The sequence below is a fragment of the Clarias gariepinus genome, chromosome 25, assembly GCF_024256425.1.
Source record: "Clarias gariepinus isolate MV-2021 ecotype Netherlands chromosome 25, CGAR_prim_01v2, whole genome shotgun sequence".
In the NCBI taxonomy this organism is placed as follows: Eukaryota; Metazoa; Chordata; class Actinopteri; order Siluriformes; family Clariidae; genus Clarias; species Clarias gariepinus.
The window spans coordinates 15293626-15315195 of NC_071124.1; the positions used below are offsets into that span (position 1 = coordinate 15293626).

Genomic DNA, 21570 nt, shown 5'->3' on the forward strand with positions numbered 1-21570 from the left:
ATTATTATTATTATTATATCTTTATTTTTTATTTTTTTAGCACTGTTTTGGACTGAGATAGTCATGTCCTTTTGAACAATCAATAATACCAAAAATTATATATACTGAATAAATGTAGTCAAGCCCTTTAGGTCTTTTATTATATATATAAAAAAAACAATCTTTATGATTAGGTGCTGGAGATGGCAATTATGTACATGAAATAGATGCACCATGACACCTCTCTTTCTCTTACTTTAGTATCCATCTCCTGCCAGGTTCCTCCACATGGATTTGCGATTCAATTTTGTTGAGCGATGTAATGGGGCAGGGACGTGTCAAGACAGAGACCTTGTTTTACAGCCAAAAGGATAGATTCAATTTACACGCCAGGCTAAATTTAAGACCGGGCCAATATAGACTCACTGGGACAATATCAGTAAGATCACAGCACGTAAAACTGAAAGGGTTTCTTATAATCGCCTGTTACTGTACTAGCACTTGCGTCCTTGACTAACATCTAGAGACACAGGGACACACGAGTCACCTTTTGGTAAATAGAAAAGTGTTAAAGGATTAAAAAAAAAAAAACATTAAAAAACCTTCATAGATTTTATTTAAATGTCAACACAATACAAACAACAAATGTCAAACTGCACTGGTGATGGCTCATATACTTGGAAATGTCTGTCTTTTACTTGGAATAATTTTTAACTTCATGTAAAACCTATAAAATCTACCCTTATACACTTATATATTGTATTTCTCAGTGCCTAGGGTGTGCTTTTTTTGTGTGCCTTAAAAATGTCAAGTGTCATTGATCAAATAACAAAACCTCCTTTCTAAAATACAAACATTGGTACAGGATCTGGTTCTTTACATTATTTAATGACCTTATCACATTACTTGAAGGTTTAAAAACTCCATGTTACATGTTACATGTTTTGTAGTAGAAAGTCTTAAAGATGTTTCTAAAAGCACCGGGATTCAAAAGGGCGGTTGGGGTTGTAAAATGGTTCAGAAATGTTTGTTATTCCAATATAATAACCCGTAAATGAATCTTAAATTCATGTTCGCCCAGTCCGCAATTCCATGTCAATCATATACTCTCATAGCCATGATGGACTTTCCCTCATTCAAAAACTGAAATCATTCAGACGGAATGTTTTCACAATGTTAACATAGGTCCAGTGAGAGACTTTATGATCATTTGTACACTTCTGTCTACAGAGTAGTAACTTTATCTTGATATAAAAAATATTTTAAGGAAAATTACATGAAAATAAATGCTGTCAAGCCGCTGAGATGATAGAGCTTCCTCTGAGCTTTATTCTGGTAGAATTTATATTTAATCTGACAAGGTCTTTCTAAAAATTTTGTTAATTTTTTTGTCTTATTTCTTGTAGCTAAAAGCTACATTTGTGTTCATAACTGTGGTCTAAAGTATTTAAAGCAAACACTCAATGTATCCAGATAGTTTATGTAGTTAAGACATTTGCTAGCTAGCAAAGACATACTGTAGCTAGCACAGTAGCTAGCTAAGATATTTGCTAGCAAGTTATTCAGCTGACTAACCTGCTAGCAAATGTCTTAGCTACAGTAACACAGTAGATTAAATTCATGTTCCATTAAGTAGCAGGCATGAAATTTGCTAGCAAGATTTTAAGCTTGTTTATATGGCTAAATGGCTAAACTGGCAAATTTCTTAGCTACTGTAGGTCAGTTGCCATTTTATTCATAGTGAGCTATGTTTTTTGCAAGACATTAAGCAGAATCTCAGGTATGACCTATTATCATCTATGAGGAAAAAAATTTAAGCGATCGCAAATAAACTGTAGATAAATGATGCCTGATGAAGATGCTTTTGAGCTTCAGAACAAAGTACTCCACCCAGAGCATCCCGTGTTAATTTATTCCAAATTTAGCCTTTCAACAGAACTCGCATCCAACTGGAGACCATTTCCGATGCACACGTTTGATACGGGTTAATGAAGCATGCGAGGAAGCTTTGGTCTAAGGGTGGGAAATAGTGCGGGAGTTGCAAGTGATGCATGTGGTATATAATCATATATTGAGACCAGAGGGATTTAGTGCATTTCTGGGAATCAGGAGAGCGAGACAGAAAACAGAATGGGGTACAGAAAAAAATATATAAAAAAGGTACGAGGAGAGTTAAAGAGAGATGAAATGAAGCAGAATGAGGACATTTGGAGACCTTGCACTGTCTCACTGTCTCTAAATAGAGAATGCAATGTTCCACAGCTATAATCATTAAAAAAGAAAATGTTTCTGTAGTTGTATCTTAATAGACAGAAAGAGTAGCACTCTTCTATTCCTTTAAAATGGCCTCAAGATATACAAGGACGCACACGCACACATTTGTGAACCTACTACATACTACTTTATATTCTGTCTCCCCTCGTACAAACACACATACGATGACACACGAACACTGTGCACACAAAACAGATTTCCCTGAAACCTCTCGAAAACAAAGAAAGGCTTGATTAAGCCATCTAAAATATTCATGATGCCATCTTAGCCTCTCAGGCAACACGGATGGCATAGGGGATGAAGGGAGGAAAAAATGAGAACAACAACAAAAAGATGTTCCAGTCTAACCCAAGTACATAACACACATCTGCATGAACAGTCAGAAAATCTGTGGCACAGATTAGCTGTTAGCTTCACAGACATAAAGACAGGAAATTAAGTACTACTGGAGCATTTAGCACTTGTCAAGATTTGAAAATGTTCCAAATGCTCTGATTAAAGCCTATTAAATATCTCACACCCTTATCCACTTATTCTCACAATCACATACACCCACCCACCCATCCACACACACACATGCAAAAAAAAAAAAATTAAAACCTGAAAAAAAATAAAAACATGGAGACTTTCTTACCTTCACATTTACCGCCTCAGCTACTTATACTCTCATTCAGATTTTATGTTAGTGGAAAATCCCGTACTGCAGTATGTCAACAGGAACAGTGGGATGTGAATGAAAGTGCATAAACTCAATCCATTTATTGCAGGCGTTTTCACAACCTGTCATCATTATTCATTGCAGGGGTCAATACGCATTTGGAATATCCATAAACGTCAAGGGTTGAAACACATGGACTAGGTAACAAAGACAATGAGACCTTCAGTATGACTTTGATTCAAAGGCAATAAAATGCAGAGGATATTTCTGCACATAATAATCAAGGGAAGGAAGAAACAGATGAATGCCATGAAGGAAACAAATCAGTGACATGAGACAGGATCAAATCAGAAAACAAACCACATGATATCGGTGACCATGGAAACAATAATACATAGAAGGAACGGTGTGTCTAGGTGAATAATTTCTTTAATCAATAATAACTTGAAATACTTCAATTTATATTTCATTCTAGAAGGAATTACATCCCTTACATCCAGATTTTTTTCAGGTTTTCTCTTCAGATTATGTACACTCAAAAATTGGTTGCGTTGGTGGTTTACTTAAGCCATTAAGTGCATAGACTTTCTTACGTAGATAAGCAATGCTTGGTAAATCTTTATGTAAAATTTTATCACTCGCAGTGAGGGCTACATCTTCAACCCCTACTGTACATCTTCATGGTGCAACATGAAGCTTAACTAACTAATTTTATTTACATGTGCATTGAAATGCTGGATTAAATGTTTACTTATAGTGGATACTAAAACCTGTCAATGAATTGTTAAGGACCTAGTGTCCTTATGAAGTGTTGTTCTTAGTCAAGAAGTCAAGCAGATATTTGGAAGCTGATTTTTATTATTATTTTTTTTTTCTGTGGAACAGGTTTTACGCCAGATCACTTCCTGATGCAACCCTCCCATTTGTTGTCGCACAAGGGGTGCCCTCCACCCCCTGGGACTGGGTGTGGGACATCGACTGGAAAGTGAACCAAGAAGTCTTCTACTGAGCCAATATTCTAGACTATCTAATGTAATAAATGTTGTTATTATCCCAAAGTTCTATCATCGGCTCATCATGTTTTTGGCAGTGGCACAGAACTATAGCTCAAGATTTGTTTGCTGAGATGAATAATCGTGTTAAAAAACAAACAAACATATATATACATATATATATATATATATATATATATATATATATATATATATATAGGTCCAGGCTGCAGTATATTCAAAGCCCATATCCGAAACACATGGCACGAGGTTAAAATGCACCCTGGATGGGACACCAGTCTAACATGATACTACACACCTAGAGGCAATTTATACCCAATTTTCCAATCTATCTACCAACACCAATCATTTTAGGACAGTGGAAAGAAACCAAAGAACCTTAGAGAAACCCTTGGAGGCTTGTGCCACTCAGTTTCTTTTTTTTTTTTGAGAAATAATTTATCTTCAACTCTATTTTAAAGTGATTTGATTAAACAATGATTGAACATTATCTAACGTTCATTTTCATTCCTATGACATTTATTTCCAGTCTTTGTACTTACTCAGCTATCACTGCATAAATAAGAGGCAATGTAAGCTCTCATTTCTGTTCTACTACATCTTTTCAACAACAGAACTGTCAGCCATGCCAGCCTTGCTTTATGTTTCTTTTCTTAAACTTTCCTTTCTAGACATAAAATCCTTGGTCTAAGTTGTGAAAATAGCACTGGAGATCCAAGTGGTTGCATGTGGTATATAATAATATACTCAGACCAGAGGGATTTACTGTATCCAAGGGAACTGTAAAATCAAAAGAAAAAAGGGAAACAAAAACAAAATAAAAAAGTGAACTAGAGAGAAACAGACAGAAAAAAGAAAGATGTCACTTGACGACTGATAGGGAATTATCCAACATCCAAGTGGCTTGCTAATTATCCTAGTGTCTCTAATTCAGTGAGAATTTGACTAGAACCAACAATGCACCAAAGCCAATGAGGAATTCTTATAGGGTTAAGTAACTGAATCAACACTTAAAAAAAAAAATCTATTACACTCAGAGCATTCTTTCTCAGGCCTCAGCATGTGTTGATCATAAACTTTTTTAAATGACAGTAATGGCCTGGCTTTGTTTTACAAGGGCTTTGGTTTACAATAATCCCTTATTCTGATGCTCCTTGTAAGCTGCATCATGGTCTTCCGAGAATCCCGGCATAAACCCATGATGCCTGCACAGCTGGCTCCAAGTGGCTCCCGACCAAACGCCCACGTTTCCAGTTTAGCATTTATGCAAACAGCACAGATGGAGGCCCAGCACAATCTGACTGTTACAAATCTTTAAGAATTCTCAATAAGAAAATCCTTGGAAAAGTTGTGTCATGAAGGTCAGGCTGTCTTTACCAATAGTTTGAAGTAGATCAATGAAAGTGTACGGAGGTTGCAAGAGTTTTGCCAAAAGTTTCCTCTGAAAGCTGTTTCAATGTATAAGCTCAGCTTTGTTTATCTGGTATCACCCAAATATGGATGAGCTGGTTCATCTTAAGGTTTTTTGTTTAATCATGTCATCTCAGTAAGATTTCCTCACTGCCTTCATCTCTGGCTGTGACTCACTTTCATAATCTAATGGGACCACAGACCTATATGCTGTTATACACGGTAGTAAATGTCCAAACTGACGTTATTTGTCACATCCCTATACCATGTAGCTATAAAAGTAAATTGAAACTCTAAGAAGAAAAGGGATGATAATGCTGTAAACTGAGGTTTATGTAGTGTTTTAATAGTTCTCATGATCGTCAACAAACTTTGTAATTAAAACATTTTGTGTGTAACAAATCTCAGATGTTTTTTTTTCTCTTGTTCCAAGCTGCAATGACTCACTACAAAAATACCATCATGCTGTACTTTTTAAAATTAAAACTCAACCAAAACTATTACTGAAATTAAACTGCATATTAACATGACCACAAACTACAGGCTGATTTATCCATTGTGACAAAACTGTGGCAAGTGGAGTTGTAGTGTTTTGCAAAAACAACCAGAATTCACATGGATATAACCAAAACAATTTCAACATAACAATTTTGGCATCCGTTCTCTTTAACACCCTTATGACTCAAAGAAACCATGCACAATATATTTTCCAACAGCTGGTAATACTTCTTGATTTATTTAAAAAAAAAAAAAAAAAACTTGCAAAATGGAGTTATCACACTTTGATATGAAACTGTCCATATGATCACTATACGGCATTTTATTTTACTAAGTTATATCATGTCCCTTTTTTTCCCCTCCGTTTATTTCTCCTTGTATTAATTCATATACTGGTAATTTGCATGTGTGGGGGTTGAGGGGTGGTATGAACGTAACACGGGGATCCACATACAATCAAAAGCATGAAAAAGTAAATAAAAGATTTAATTCTTGCCTAGCATGCAATATTTCCCTCTCCGACAATATCTTCCTCTTAAACTCTCTCTCTCTCAGGGGGTACATATGATTAAACGGCAGTCAATTTTTTTATGTGTCTTGTCTTTTTACTGTATCTTTCTTTATTGTACTGACCACTGCATAAAACCTAAAACAGGCACGAGACTGCTTCCAAAGTCGAAAATGGAAACGTGTACAGCTCTTTTTCTACTGAAGGCTTGTCCACTTTGTCAAATTTAAACCTGCCCTGTAAGGCTGTTATTACTGCAAGTTCACCGGCTGTGTCGTGTGGGCCTCAGTGCTGATCTTTTTATGTGGTGGACAAAAATAGCAGTTAAAAGCAGGACTATAACACTTTACACAGCAGTTGGAGAGCAGGACAATGTTTACACAGAGGACATGAGAGTGAGGTTCGTGATTAACACCGTCTGAACAGTACCAGCCTATTAGTGCAAAATGTGTCGAGCTTTATGGGACAGAAAGAAAGAGATAGAGAGAGAGAGAGAGAGAGAGAGAGAGAGAATATGGAAAGAGATATGATATAAAATAAAGAAATAGTGTAAAGAATAAAATAATGTGCAAAGAAAAAGTGTATAAAAGACACGGTCTTGGATAATTATAACATCAGAAGGGACTCGAATGAGGGGCGTTCAAGTCAAACCAGGACTTAATGAAATTTCTCATGAATGTAAGCATAAAGAAGACTTCAAGCACACTACAGTGATGAGACTCTTAGCCGCAATGAAACACTTGAATAGTGCAAATGTTTTAAAGGAAAAATGATGAACTGCAGTTGTTCCCCTAAACATTAAGCAAGTGGAATGCCTGATCCTTAAAAAGTGACAGATTTTTCACCAAATTGCAGAAGAGACGCATCTGTCTGTGGGAACTATACACACCAACACCACTTGCACATGAAGTTGGCTGGGAGTTGTATGTCACATCTATGAGTAATTAGATCTAGTTATACAGTATGCGTAATTTAGGAGTTCCTGGGAGGAGGGTGTTTCAGACAGTGTTTCAATGTTTTGCAAGTGAGGAGTCAGTTCTCAAGGTTGATGTTTTGGAAGCAGAAAAAAAAAATACGGATCTAAGAGACTTTGCCAATTTTTTATAGCTAGAAGACCAGGTCAGAGCATCTCCCAAGACAGCAGGCCTTTTTCTTGGTATGGAGTGGTTAGTACCTAACAAAAGTGGTCCATGGAGGAACAACCAGTGAACTAGTTGGCCATTAAAGCTCATTGTTTTTCATGGGAAAAGAAGGCTAGCCTGCCTGATCCAATCCCACAGAAAAGCTAGCGTAGCACAAACTGCTGGAAAAGTTGAGCCGGCTATAAAAGAAAGGTGTCAGATTACATACAGCGCAGCACAGTTTCTTACATAAAGGGCTGAATAGCTGCAAAACAGTCGGACTTCCAGTGATGACCCCTGGCCACTACTAAACACACCTACTGTACAGTACAATGATGGGTTAGCATCAGCACTGGACCATGAAGCAATGGAAGAAGGTTTCTTGTGGATAGATGGTATGGATGTGTGTACATCACTTACCTGGGGAAAATATGGCCACAATGCCCTATGGGGTGGAGGCAAGTCAGCAAAAATGGTTGGATGCTTTGGGCAATGTCTTGCTGGGAGACACTGGGGTCTGGCTTTCATGTGCTTGTTACTTTGCCATGTACCCCCAATCTAAATATAGCAATTCAGTGGCCTCTTTCTGACCCCTGCCACGCTGCTAATCTGTACATTGTTTTGGCATGGTTGGAGGAAAATGAAAAATCAAAAGAGATCAAGGTGTTAACATGGCCTCCATATTGCCCAGTTCTCAATCTGAGCTGAAGAAAAACATCTGATCCATGGACCCATCATGGGTTACAGCTGATTGGTACCAATCAGCCATAACATTACAATGCACAAGACCTCTGGAGGTATACTGTGGCGTCTGGTACCAGGATGTTACCAGAGGACCCTTTGGGTGCTGGAGGTGTAAAGTGGTGCCTCCATGGTTCAGACTTATTTGTCCAGCGCGTCCCATGGATGCTCGATCGGATTGGGATCTGCGGAGTTTGGAAGCCAGGTCGAGACCCTTGGGCTCTTCAACTTTACTTTTTTTTTTTTGTCCAGAAAATAGTCACCATCCCAAATCAAAATTGAACGGCACAGCTTCTCATAAAAAAAAGTTAATTTCACACCTGTGACAGTGGACAGCTTTAAAAACTACAAACCGGCCCCTTTATTTTTTTTTTTTTAATCTTGTGTTTCTTAAATGGTCCAATGTACTGAACGAACAATTATTAGATTAGATTCAACTTCATTGTCATTGTGCAAAGTACATGGATGGAGCGATAGAAACTAAGCATCAGTGTGAGAGAGGAAAAGAAGCACAAGGACATTACTGATATTGGTATGAGTGCAATAAGAGAGATGTATGAACTGTATGAAGGATATTAACAAAGAAAGAGACAGAGAGAGAGAGAGAGAGAGAGAGAGAGAGACAGAGAGAGAGAGAGAGAGAGAGGAAGCGTGGGAAGAGAAGGAGAGAGGGTATGAGAGAAACACACAGAGAATGACAGCACGAATAAAGAGAAAGAGACAGTTCAGTACTGATCCGGCATTAAATATTGATGGGGAGAATCTCTCAGTCTCACTCTCCATCCTGCTGTCAGCTGTTAGTGACTGATCAAACGACACCGTAAATCCAGTTAAATACACAAATACACACACAGACACTTGCACACACACATACGGAGAGGTCAATGCAACACACTTTCTTTGTCTCTTGCCTCCTTTCTTTGTGCATTGTGTATATCTCATCTCCCTCTCCCAGTTTTTTTTTTTGCCTCTTTTTCTTCTTTGTCTTTTGATCCCAGAATGCTTTTTTTTATTTGGATAGTGGATGGATCTCTCTCTCTCTCTCTCTCTCTCTCTTTCTATCTCTCTCTCTTTCTAGACTGATGAAAATAATAGCACATCCTTTAAAAGTCACCTTGATTAGTCACAGTTCTGTGTCCTCTGTCATGGCAGTGAATCACTATTCTCAAGTCCAGCCTCCACATGCTAGTCCTGCTAGATTGCTTTTAACCATATACACACACACTCTCTCTCTCTCTCTTTCTCTCACACACACACACACACACAAGTTGATCTTTTTAAGCCTGACACTATATCATGGTATTTGCCTACTTCAATTTCTCAAATAAATTATTGCAAGATTCAGATTAAAATAGTAAAATAGATTAACCCACAGTGAATAACAGCATTTCTGACCCAAATTCAGTTTTGCTAACATGTTGCATATAACTCTCGCCTGTGTGGTTGCATAGTACTTTATTTGAATTAAAAGAGACAAGTACTGGATATGAAACATCTCAAGGGTGCAGTTTGTGTTAGACAGGTGGTGTAATGACTCCAGGAATGCCTGGCAACCGATGATAACTTCAAGCACGATGAAATATTGTTCGTGTTTTGGACCACACAATGCACAACAGACGAAATACAAAGTACACAACAGACTCAGTGTGGGACTGGGAACGAAATCAGACTGTAACATCTGTAGGAACTAAAGGGAAAAACACGACGACCCGCTGCTTGTGCTTCTTCTTAGGGATCAAACTTCTTAGATGTTGATTTGCAAAAACTGCTGATTTAAAACAAAAAAAACCCAAATATTTTGGCATATAAGTAAAACCCACGCCTATTCTTTTATTCATTCTCTCTGCAATTCTTTTTAAGAGAAAAGAGAAAGCCATCATCCATCTCCAGGATATTAATAGCAAAACTCAAGTTCGATTATAATCGAGAAAAGGAGTTCCCGAACTACCACTTTCAGAGTGCCTTGATTTACAAATAAAGTCATGAGTGGAAATGGAAAAATACTACAATTATTGCTTTTATTACAAAGATGGATGTAATAACAAAGGGAATTCTGACTGAGTGAAAAAAAGAAGTAAAGCCTATGATGAAAAAACGTGCAACATATCATCGGCACTCAGCGACCCATGATGAAAGAGATTAGCGAAAACGCTGCCTGCAAAGGGATAATGCATTATCAAAGATACCTCTCACCCTCTCACCCTAATCATGGACTATTTACCCTCCTCCCATTGGGGAGACACCACCGGTGCCTCAGTGACCCACACAAACAGACTGAGAAATAGCTTTTATTCTGTACTTTATGCACCTTTGCGCTACCGACTTGTATATTTCATCCATATTTACTTTGTATATACTGTACTATATAAAAATGCATCTAAAACCAGCAGCTATAACACTACCACCACCGCCATGTAAATTAAAGAGAATTGCTTATAAATTATATATTAGTGCCAGCATCATGGGCCCCCAAGTGTCACCATGGCAATGAAAGGCCAGCCAGTCTCATCTGATCCCACAGCACAAACCCCCGAAAAAATACATTTCAACACTGTCAACACATTAGAAAGGTATCAGAACATCACTGCATCACAGCCTGCAGGGTGATGGTCTTATCAGGAAAGAGTTCAATGTTGTTGATCTGGCCTCCAAATTCCCCAAATCCTAATATGATCGAGCACCCATGGGATGCACGGAACAAACAATCCCAATCCACAGAGGCCCCAACACGCAACTCACAGCACACAACAGATCCGCCAATAACATCCCATAGCCCCTGCAGAACCACACCCCCTGATGGGCCTGAGTTGCCCCAGCAGCACAGGGGGAACATAAGAGCTAGGTTGATTAATGTTAATGGTTTTAGTGTTATGGTTGATTGGTGTATGTACATAATATTCTGTTATTTATTGTATATACTCTGTTCAGCATCTTATTATGTTTTTACCATGGCACATTTTTTCATACACACATATATTTGCCACATACACATCATTCTATTTATTTATAATATCTACTGCACCTCCTGTCCATAATGCATCCATACACATGTACATATGACCCCATAACCTCAAAACTACACTGTTATTTATTGTAAATATGCCACTTAGGATGAGCTTGTTACTGCTGTACCACTTGGGGTGCTTGTATATCTATTAAATATACTGTGTGTACAATCACTGTCCACTTTACTCTAAGACCAGCCGTACTGGTAAAGTCACAAATCTTTTTTTTCTTGATTTTGAAAAAAGAAAAGTGAAAATGACCTCTTGCCCAGTATTTGCATGAATCTTCACGTTGGTTGACGGGATAACTGCATGAATGTGCATGTGTACAGGTGGCCCTTATACCGTTGATATTAAGTGTATGTAAATTTACATACTTGACAGTTTCTTTACTAATGATGGTTGCCTTTACAAGTTTTTTGTGAAGCTAAATTCAAGTATCGTTCCCAAAAAGCCACTACCTTTTAAACACAAACCTGATTTTAAAAAGCTGGGACAACCAGTGTAAACTCATGCTTTCCACTGGCATAGTAAGGAAATGCAAGGAATATTCCTTTGTTTTCATTAATTTATGTAACATTTTTATTAATATGATTAAAAAAGTACAATAGTCCTAAATTAGAAATCTGGAATATAAATGATTTAAAGTACTAAGGCTTGTTTTCTGTTGAATCACTACTTGTCGTGTAAGCACAATAACGCTCCCTTTATCCTATAAGATTGGTTAAATTATTCAATTATTCTGCCTCAGTAATCTTTGGATCCAGATTAAATCCCTATCCTGAGAAACCCGGATGAATCCCATGTAAATATGAACAGAACATGAGAAACTCTTCACACACATTAACCAAAGCTCAGGATCAAACCAGGGATCCTTTAGTAAATCTGTGAGACGTGCAGTTCCAGTGTGCACAGATTCAGAGCTATATATAGTGTAAAATATAAAACTGTGACCAGCATCTTGAACCAAATTAAACGTGGCTTGCTTCAATGCTAAGATTTTAAAGCAGTCATAAAAAATGAAATGGTACTCTTTGAAACTTCCAGTGTCTGAAAGAACTACCAATCTACTGTGTTTTTTGGAATGGATGAAAGAAAAAACTCTTTTTACCATTTCACTCAGAGGCGTCTCATGGAGCAAGACAGGAATTCAAGCAAGGCAAAGTTTCACCATCTACCTCTTGGTTATGAACCCGTTTTTTTTTTTTTTTTTTTTTATAAAGGCATTACATATCATCAGGCAGAGTTAAATCCGTTACGTAAAAACCAAATGGCAATAGTTTGCCCAGAAACTCCGGCTGAGTTAGAACAGAGATGTCAGGAAAAATGTGTGGGGCAGTGGATCATTTCAGGACAAGTGAGAAAATGCTGCTCAGAGGATATGGAGGTCATTATAAGGGCAAAGGGCTTTTGTCTTTACATTGTCATCTCAGTGATGGATTGCTTGTTCAGGATGTTGCAGTAAGGGCTTACCAGCTGATAGTAGCCAGAAGACATGATTTAAAATAAAATGTTTCGCTCCTTTTGTATTACTCAATAAATGTTACAGTCACTTTAATACACACAAGAACAATGTTGTCGTATCATAGTAACAGCTAGATCTAAATAATTAGGTATAATTGGATTGTGTCCCAAACTAAATACCACCACGCTACATAAAATGTCAAAATTATTTCTTAGACATACTTAATGATGTATCGTATACTGCTTCGGGGAGAGCCTTGAATTCTCACTGAATAAGAATTTACTTAGCTTTTAATCCGCAACCCACTTCACGGAATGTTCTTTCATTTAGCTTGCAAAAGCATTTTCCTATAAATCGGCTGTCATTCTCTTCCAGCAGATCTAAGCCGGTTTTGTTGTTCTCACTTAACGTTGGTCATGAGTTATAGGGCTGATCATGAATCTCAGAAAATTGATAACCAAGAACAAGGCCAAATAGTAAGACCAAAACTATTCACAACAATCTTACAAATGATTATTGCCTTCTTTTCCATTCTTCCGTTAAGACATGCCTCATTTCTGTTACTGGCTGCCAGGGATGTGGTCTAGTGTGGGTTGGAACCAGGAAGTGAGGGGTCAGAGGGAGTGGTTCTGTAATCACTTAAGTGTACACACCTGGTTCTTGTTCCCTCACACCATATTTATTTCTCTTTGCCGCTCAGTAGGTAGTTGAAAAGCAGACAATAAGCTTGTGCTCGCATGCTGATCCTGTATGATCCTTTAGTAGCCTATAGCATGGTTAAGTGCTCTGATTTATTGTGGTATGTTTGGCATTTGTTTTCCATGTTTCCTTACCTCTGCCCTGCAAAATGTTAAAAAAAAATAGTTCTGTTATTTGTCTGTTTATGTTCTCCTGGGCTACACATTGAGTAGTAATTGTGCATATCACTGTAATTTGATGTTTTGACGTTAGTTATCAAGGAGAATGAGAGCAAGGAAAAATATTATTTTAAATGGCATAAATTGACCAGTTGGCTAAATTATGAGAAAGATTGGTTAGTCGTTAGTTTGTAGGAGTGTGTTCACATTAAACTGGGATTTTTGATTGTGCAAAATAACATAACACAGAGAGTAAAATCAACCTTTTTTTTCCCCCTGCTACATTAATGCACTTATCCCAACATTTCACTAGTGCTTGGATACCATCAAGGTGAAAGGTTTTCTCAGTATAACAAAGTCTAGTTCATGTCTGAAACACTGGCCTCCCAGTCATGCTCTAAAATCTAGTCAAAGGTTTTTCCAGATCTGGAATGAGATACTCAAAACACTAAGGATGTAATGGTCAGGTGTCCACAAATGTTTATGACCGCCCCTCATTTTTACTAAAGGCCAAAGTTTTTATTGCTAAGAAAGAATAATATAATGAAAATAAACGTTGGTATTAAGCTTAGTCCTTCTCTGCATATCCTCCACTTAAGGCAACACACTTCTCCAAATGATGGATAGGCTGGTGGAGACCATCTTTAAAGAAGCCTTCTTTTTGGCTCTTGAGGTAAAGTTCCACCTCAGTAATCACCTCGTAGTCGCCAGACGCCTGCCATAAAGCGGTTTCTTAAAATGATGGAAAAGAAAGAAGAAGTCACTAAGTTTGAGGTCAGGGGAGTAGGGGGGATGAGGCAGAATTTTGTACCCCAAGTCACCCAAAGGTTTTACCATTTCATTAGCTAAATAGGCTATGCGTTGTTATGAAGAAGGCGCACTTTTCACTATTTTTTAACTTGTTGCACTATTTTGGATTTGACCCTTTATCGGCAATTAAAAAAAAACAAATTTTGATGGACGCACTGATTTTTGGAGACATAATTTGGGGAAATATTTAATGTTTTTCCTAATATGATAATCCAAATTTTATGACCGACCCTCGTAGGTTATTGTATGTCTACCGAATAATTTTTATTTTACAGTCAAACCTTGGATTCCGGACATAATTCGTTCTAGAAGCGTGCTTGTATATCAAAACACTCATTTATATCAATGTGTCCCATAAGAAATAATGGTAACTCCATTCGTTCCACAACCCAAAAATATTTATATAAAAATAATTAATGTACCTGCACTTTACCTTTAAAAACATAATCCCGACACACATACTCCTGACTCTGGAAACTGCATCTTTAACAGGGGGCCTCTGTAAGGACACATGCTTTTGGTTTACGCGTGCACACACGTGGTCACAATGTTATAATAAACAATACATGCGCGCACGGATGTTGACTGTACGAGTGACACACGCACACTGAAACTGACCATGGGAGACTATTACCCATAATCCCGTAGTGCACACGAGAAAAGAACTATTGATTCCGTTGTGACTACGCACAGCAGACAAAGCACTTGCGTACTGCTTGTGTATCAAGCGCTTGCTTGTATATCAAGCCCCAAAGTTTTTTGTATTTACACATTTTGCTTGTTTTGCAAAATGACCAAGTTACTGGCAATCCAAGGTTTATTTGTATTTTATTTTCAATTATTTATAGGTTCTTTTGCATTTTTTTTTATTAATGCTCTTGGTAGCAGGACTGAGTATCATGTCTATTACATTATCTATTATGGTACATCGTTATAGTTTTTTTTCGCCGCAGCTTTTTGGCATGTTTTCACATTTAAAACAATTTGACATAAAAAAAATAAACATATTTTAAACAGGGTTTCATGTTTAGTTTTTTTGTTTCAACAATTTGGCATTTTTCCCCAGTGAGAGCAATTTTAAAAAAATAACAATAAACCCATTTACCCCATCTCAAGTCTTTTAACACTATTTTGCAAGTTCACCCTTCACAAGAGTTAGCTCAAAGTGCACACACATAACAATGAACAAAGTTCACGAATGAAGTTCAGATTCATAGTTCACAAGTTTTAATCTTTAAATAAGGTAATCTGAGCAGTGCACTGTGTTTCATGCCACCAGAGGATTCTGATTTTCTCTTGACTTACTCCATGTCTGACTAGAAGGGGTGGAAGATAACTGAGTACTAAGTAAATTTACTTCATTTCTTTAAAAGGAGTAGCCAGTAGCCTTAATGCATTATTGCCGGACCAATACGACCTACACTGTTTTTACTGCTGTTGCTCGCCTGCATTATACCAGTGCACCCCCTGATAATTACAGACAGTTTTTGCTTTGGAACCAGGCCTGCATTTTGTTGTCATTAATGCTAGTTAGCTAGCACTGGTAGAAACCTACCTGTTTACTAGCCAAACGTTTCTCCCTTATAGCTGTTCCAAAAACTATTTTGCTGCTATTTAGCTAGTAGCTTGCAACACCGCTTTTTTCACTCTGCTCCTGAGAGGTAGCTACTGAGAGGCTACCAGAACCTTTTAAACTGTTTTATTTTAGGCTACTCAGTGGATAAGTTGACATTGTGAATCGAGCCACACATTAAATTTTAAAGCGAGACTGTAGTCCTTTCCATTTGTTTTATTGCTTCTCTTGCATGACATTTTAAGCACTTACAAACATTTTAATGGACTTTTAACTAGATTATGGGAATATTCCTCCTTTTCAGATGGAGAAATAAGTGGCAAAGCTACAATAATGGTTGCACTTTTTACACTGGGTTTTACCTTTCAAATATATATATTTTTTCTTTAGTTTTTATCAGAATACCCTTGAATCTGTTGATATTATCATCTCTTGACATTATTCAATTACATATCATGAAAAACAAATCGTGATTATATTTTTGCCATATCACCCACACAAGCATCCTTCAAAGCTGTGGGTGGCCTACTCTCATCCTTGTTCTACCTTAGTGAAATTTTTTTTTGCCATAAATTTGTCTATTTTCTTGCATTGTGTAGTTTTTGCTCTTCATCTGGGTCACATTTCTCGCATATCTCCTGTCACAATCGGTTTCCACCTCCTAGCTGACTTTTGATGTCTCTCCATAATATGTCACTTTTATGGTTAATTGGTTTTCCATTCCCATACTTTTAACTGTTACTGTAAGCCTACAGTATTAGCTGGATTAAAGAGCAAGATTTTATACACTATCTGTTTTTGTTTTTTAAGCTTATCATATATCATACGAGCCAGGCCCTGTCTCACATCAGTACGTCTTCGTTGCTGTCTTCCCTGATATCTAAGGGCATCAAGATACTGATGTATTCAAATAAATGACTTAAATATATTATAGCACTCTTAGTCACAGAATGAATGCTAGCCACCCAGATGCTGACTGATACCATTAAGTTTGTCAATTAAATTTCATTGGGGTGGTCGTTTTTACACTACGAGCATCTGCTGAGGATTCTTGAATTGACTATGGCAGCTGTAGTGGATTGCTGGCACAGCCTAGGACTGCTGGCGCTACAGGCTTTTCAGGCTGGTTTTGGGAAAAAGGTTTGGCAAGCAGCAGATTAATTTCTTCATGTGAACACAATGCCTCTAGTGGTTCTCAGAATGTACTAACTCAGTGGCCTATCAAAAAGTCATTGCTGATCAGCTATACTACTGTACATCATTGTCAATACTAAAGGTATTTGTGCCAAACAACATGTGCCATTATAGCACCATGAATGACATCTCACTGGGCTCTTTTAAGCACATTATTTTGTTTCTAAAAAAGGCCATCTCCCGTTACTCCCTAGGAAAATGTCATAGGTTTTGCTTGTTTTGTAAACCATTGCAGGATGATCAACTAATAAACTAATATCCTTTATCATAACAAGCGGGAGAACTATTGATAAACTCAGCTCATATTTATTGCTGATCAAATGACTCAAAGGTAAACTTGTGCTTTAATCTGGATTACCACCCAAAGTGAAATCACTCAAATTTGTGAATCAATTAATTGAGCTTGCAACTTTCAATGAAAATGAGCCCCAGACCAATTGTTCAGCCACCATGAAGAAAAGTCATATGAGATTCCCTTGTTTAAGCAGACACAAGCACACTGGGAGGTAGATGTCATCACCATGGTCTACACATGCGGTTAAACATTCATCCCCTATTGTGACATGCCACCCTACAAGGAGCTTCTCCTCTTCTTTTTGCCAGTATATTGAGCCATGTCACTCTAGATCTAAACTGCAGCCAATAGGCCATGGCACATAACTATCCAGATAATAATATAATTGCATGCTTGCCCTATTCTATAGTTCATGCATCCGATATACACATATGGAATGATTTAGTAAACAAATTAGTTAAAAAACCCAGAATGTGCTCAGGTTAGAGCCCACATAAATGCTTCTCGAAGTTCAAGCAATAGACATAGAGTATTTCAACATCCACTGTTCAGAGGTTAAGTTAAGTTAAGCTTAAAAGACATACAGTATTTCAACATCCACTGTTCAGAGGTGACTGTGTGACTTATGACTTCATGATCAAATTGTGGCAAAGAAACCATTACTTCGGAAGAACAACAAGCAATAGAGGCTTGCTTGGGCCAGGAAACACAAGTAATGGACGTTAGATCAGTGGAAAATTGTCCTTTGGTTTGATGAGTCCAAATTTGGGATTTTTGGTTTCAACCTAAATGTATTTGTTAAAAGTAGAGAAGGTGGACAGGCGGTTCCTTCACATTTGGTTCCCACTGTGAAGCATGCAGGTGGAGGTGCAATGGTGTGGGGATGCTTTGTTGGTGACACCTTTATTGACTAAGAATTGATGGCTTACTTGACCATCCTTGCTACCATAGCATTTTGCAGCAACATGCAATCCCATCTGGTTTGCACTTGGTTTGACCATCATTCCAACAGGACAATGACCCCAAACACACCTCTAGGTCATATAGAAGGTAAGTGATGGAGTGCTGCATCAGATGACCTGGCCCCTACAATCACTAAATCTAAATCCAAATTAGATGTTTTGGGATAAGTTGGACTGGAGAGTGAAGAAAAAGAAGCCAACAAGTACTCAACACCTCCAGAAACTAGGTGACTACCACATGAGATTGACTGAAAGAATGACAAAGAGTGTGTGCAAAGCTGTCATCAAAGCAAAGGGTGGCTACTTTGAAAATTTTAAAATATTTCAAAAAATATTCTGGGTTATTTAACACATTTTTGTTGACTACATAATTCCATTTGTTCTGTCATGATTTTGATGTCTTCAGTATTAATATGCAATGTCGTATATATTTTAATAAAATAAAAATAAAGAAAAACACTGAATAAGAAGGTGTGAACAAACTCTTTACTGGTACTGTAAATCTGTCCCTGTTCCAGAAAAGTCAAGTCAATAAGACCCTTTTGAAGTGGTGACTTTCTTGGCCCGGGCTGTGCATGATGACAATAAAGTTAAACTCATGTGTAGATACAGCAGTTAGAAAATCAATATAATTTCAATTTATATGCATTACTTAATGGCAAAACTGAAACCTAAACCCAGAAATTGAAACATCCCATATAAAACAATCCTGAGAGAATCAAACCTATGATCTCCGAAACCCAGATGTTTCTTAATATCACTTTCTATGTTCCACACTTTCATGCAAGAATGGCAAAATGTGTCATCAGGAATACTGTGGCAGAGATTTATCTGCAGAGTACTCCAAGCTGATTCAAGGATATTCTGGTACAGAATAATAAAATAAATAGTTAATATGGGGTATCAGCCAAAAATTATGTATGTATAAGATAAAACTGGCACGGCATATGAATCAGCCAGTGTCCAACATCAGTAATACTAATTTACACATTTCATAGTCATAAAGATGTCTGACGAGAGCATTAATGTGTCTGACTGATATACAGTCAATTAATCAGTGTGATTGAGGGCATCTTGAAAAAAGCTGGCTTCACTTTATTACATCCACTAGCGGATGATGCTTTTACAAGTGTCTAGTAGCTAATGGTTCATTTTCCTCTATAAATCTTGTGTTACTTTTCCACAACAGGAAGGATTGCTGGCATCAGCGTGCACGGCACATGTTGGAAGAAGACCACTAATAATCCAGCAGGGTGTCAGAAAAGGAGAGTCAGGTGATTTTCTCTCTCTTTCTCTCGCACACTCAGAGAGAGGGAGAGAAAAAGAGGGAGTATGTGAGTGCCACGATTTTGAGAATTTTCTAGGCAGTCACAAGGACAATCACACTTTACCATCATATGATGACACCTAAGGGAGACAATGCATTTTTTTTTGCAGCGAAATTATTTTTGTACTGTAGCAACACTATATCGTGTTAAAACCTTAAGGATTTGCAACAGTTGAAATTCTATTTCCTGCACAACTACGTAAGATTTAAAGTGCAGTTTGATGAACCAGCGAAGATTTTACAGATCAAGAAATACTTTTAATATTGAACAAAGTAAAACATTTCATCAAAACTACACTTCAAAGAACTCTTTAGTTTATTTAAGCTGTCTTGCAAGTGCTTTGTCAAATTATAGGCATTTTCAGTCTGACCAAAGCCATATATGTGTAAACAGTGGGCATGCAGACTAGCCCTCAGGTCGTCTGTAAAACTCAACATTCCTTAAGAGGTTTTTAGGTCGTCTTCAAGATGACTTAAATATCAGGACTTTAAATAATTACTTTGGAAGACATCTGGAGTGTTAAAATCTTTAGGGTTGAAGATAGTCCCTAAAGGTTAAGGTTTCTAGTAGTGTTGCAGGTTTATATATAACTCATAATTCCAATTGCATATTAATGTTACAAACTACAAAGCAACATAACTCACTTTTTATTAACTTAATCTGCTAGAGAACTTCATAGAGCATCATGTGTTCTACCTCAAGATATGTGAATCAGAACGTTTAATAAAATGTTAAACATTAGTGCGAAGATTTTTTTTTTTTTTAAAGGAAATTCTAAGAGTTTAAAACTCTCCTTAGACACATATCATTTATTGATCATTCATATCATTCTGAGAATTATTATTATTATTATTATTATAAAAGCCTTCTCCAACAGGGCTGTATTGTTCTGTGCGCTGCGTCCTGATGTTTTTACACTTGTGACAGAGAGTTGCACAGTTTCCTGAGACACTCACCGGAGATCGGAGCCTGCGGAACGACGCCCAGGTTGAAGCCCTTGGAGCTGTAGAACTGTCGGAAAGCCGCGCAGCTCCGAGATTTCCCGCTCGCGCTGTCTGCGCTCGCCGCTCCGGCCAGGACGCACAGCACGAGCGCCAGGCGCACATCCATCCCGCACTCCAGATCCGACAAAAAGCCACAAACGAGGTGCACACACTTAGTCTAAAGATGTCCACGGACTCGACCAGGCGTTCAAGTTCTCTTTTTTTTGTTGCAAAACTGAGACGCACTGATGGGAAATAAAACGCCTACGCTGCCGGTCTGGTGAGCAGCTGCCCGCACTCTGTGCCCGGGATGTGACTACACTTGCGCACCCGCTCCGGTATCTTTATTTAGATAGGTCTTTAATAATGTATTCAATAGAAAACGAAATAAGACAAGTGATTCGCTCTTGGTCCGGTCCAGAGTCAGTGTGCGGCTTCTCACGCGCTCTCTTTCTCGGGCCGGACAGATTAGACAGCGCACCGGGAACGCAGCGGGCACCGAGCTCGCGCGCCTCTAGAGGACATTACATGCACGAGCCAGAGCCGAAAAGAGCGGATTGAGCTTCCGGTGCCTGAAACGCGCTCACACCGCCCGGCACACACACACATTCACACACATTGAGCTCTACAGATCCCTACAGATAGACTGACCTTGGATATTTAAAAATAACCAACACATAAGCGCATGGAGGTTTTCAGTCTTATTCATCAGTATGCAAAGTACAGTAATTTGGGTTAAGATAATAACTCTCGCTTTCTCTCTCTTTCCTTCTTACCATCATTCCTCTCTATGATTTTATATTAGTTGTTTGAAATAACATGAAAAACTATATAAAAAAACAAATAAGTATAATATTTAATAATATATTTGACATTATTGTGTATATATGTGCACA

At 37.8% G+C, this 21570-nt stretch overlaps 1 protein-coding gene across 1 annotated transcript in view; it reads right to left on the reverse strand.

The window, feature by feature from the left end:
* gpc1b (glypican 1b) overlaps window positions 1-21215 on the reverse strand; it is a 96351-nt gene extending 75136 nt beyond the window's left edge. Inside the window, exon 1 of the mRNA XM_053486462.1 lies at window positions 20648-21215. Coding sequence (XP_053342437.1) covers window positions 20648-20801 — 154 coding nt within the window. The 5' untranslated portion in view covers window positions 20802-21215. The remainder of the gene's footprint in view (window positions 1-20647) is intronic.
* Between the last annotated feature and the right edge of the window lie 355 nt (window positions 21216-21570).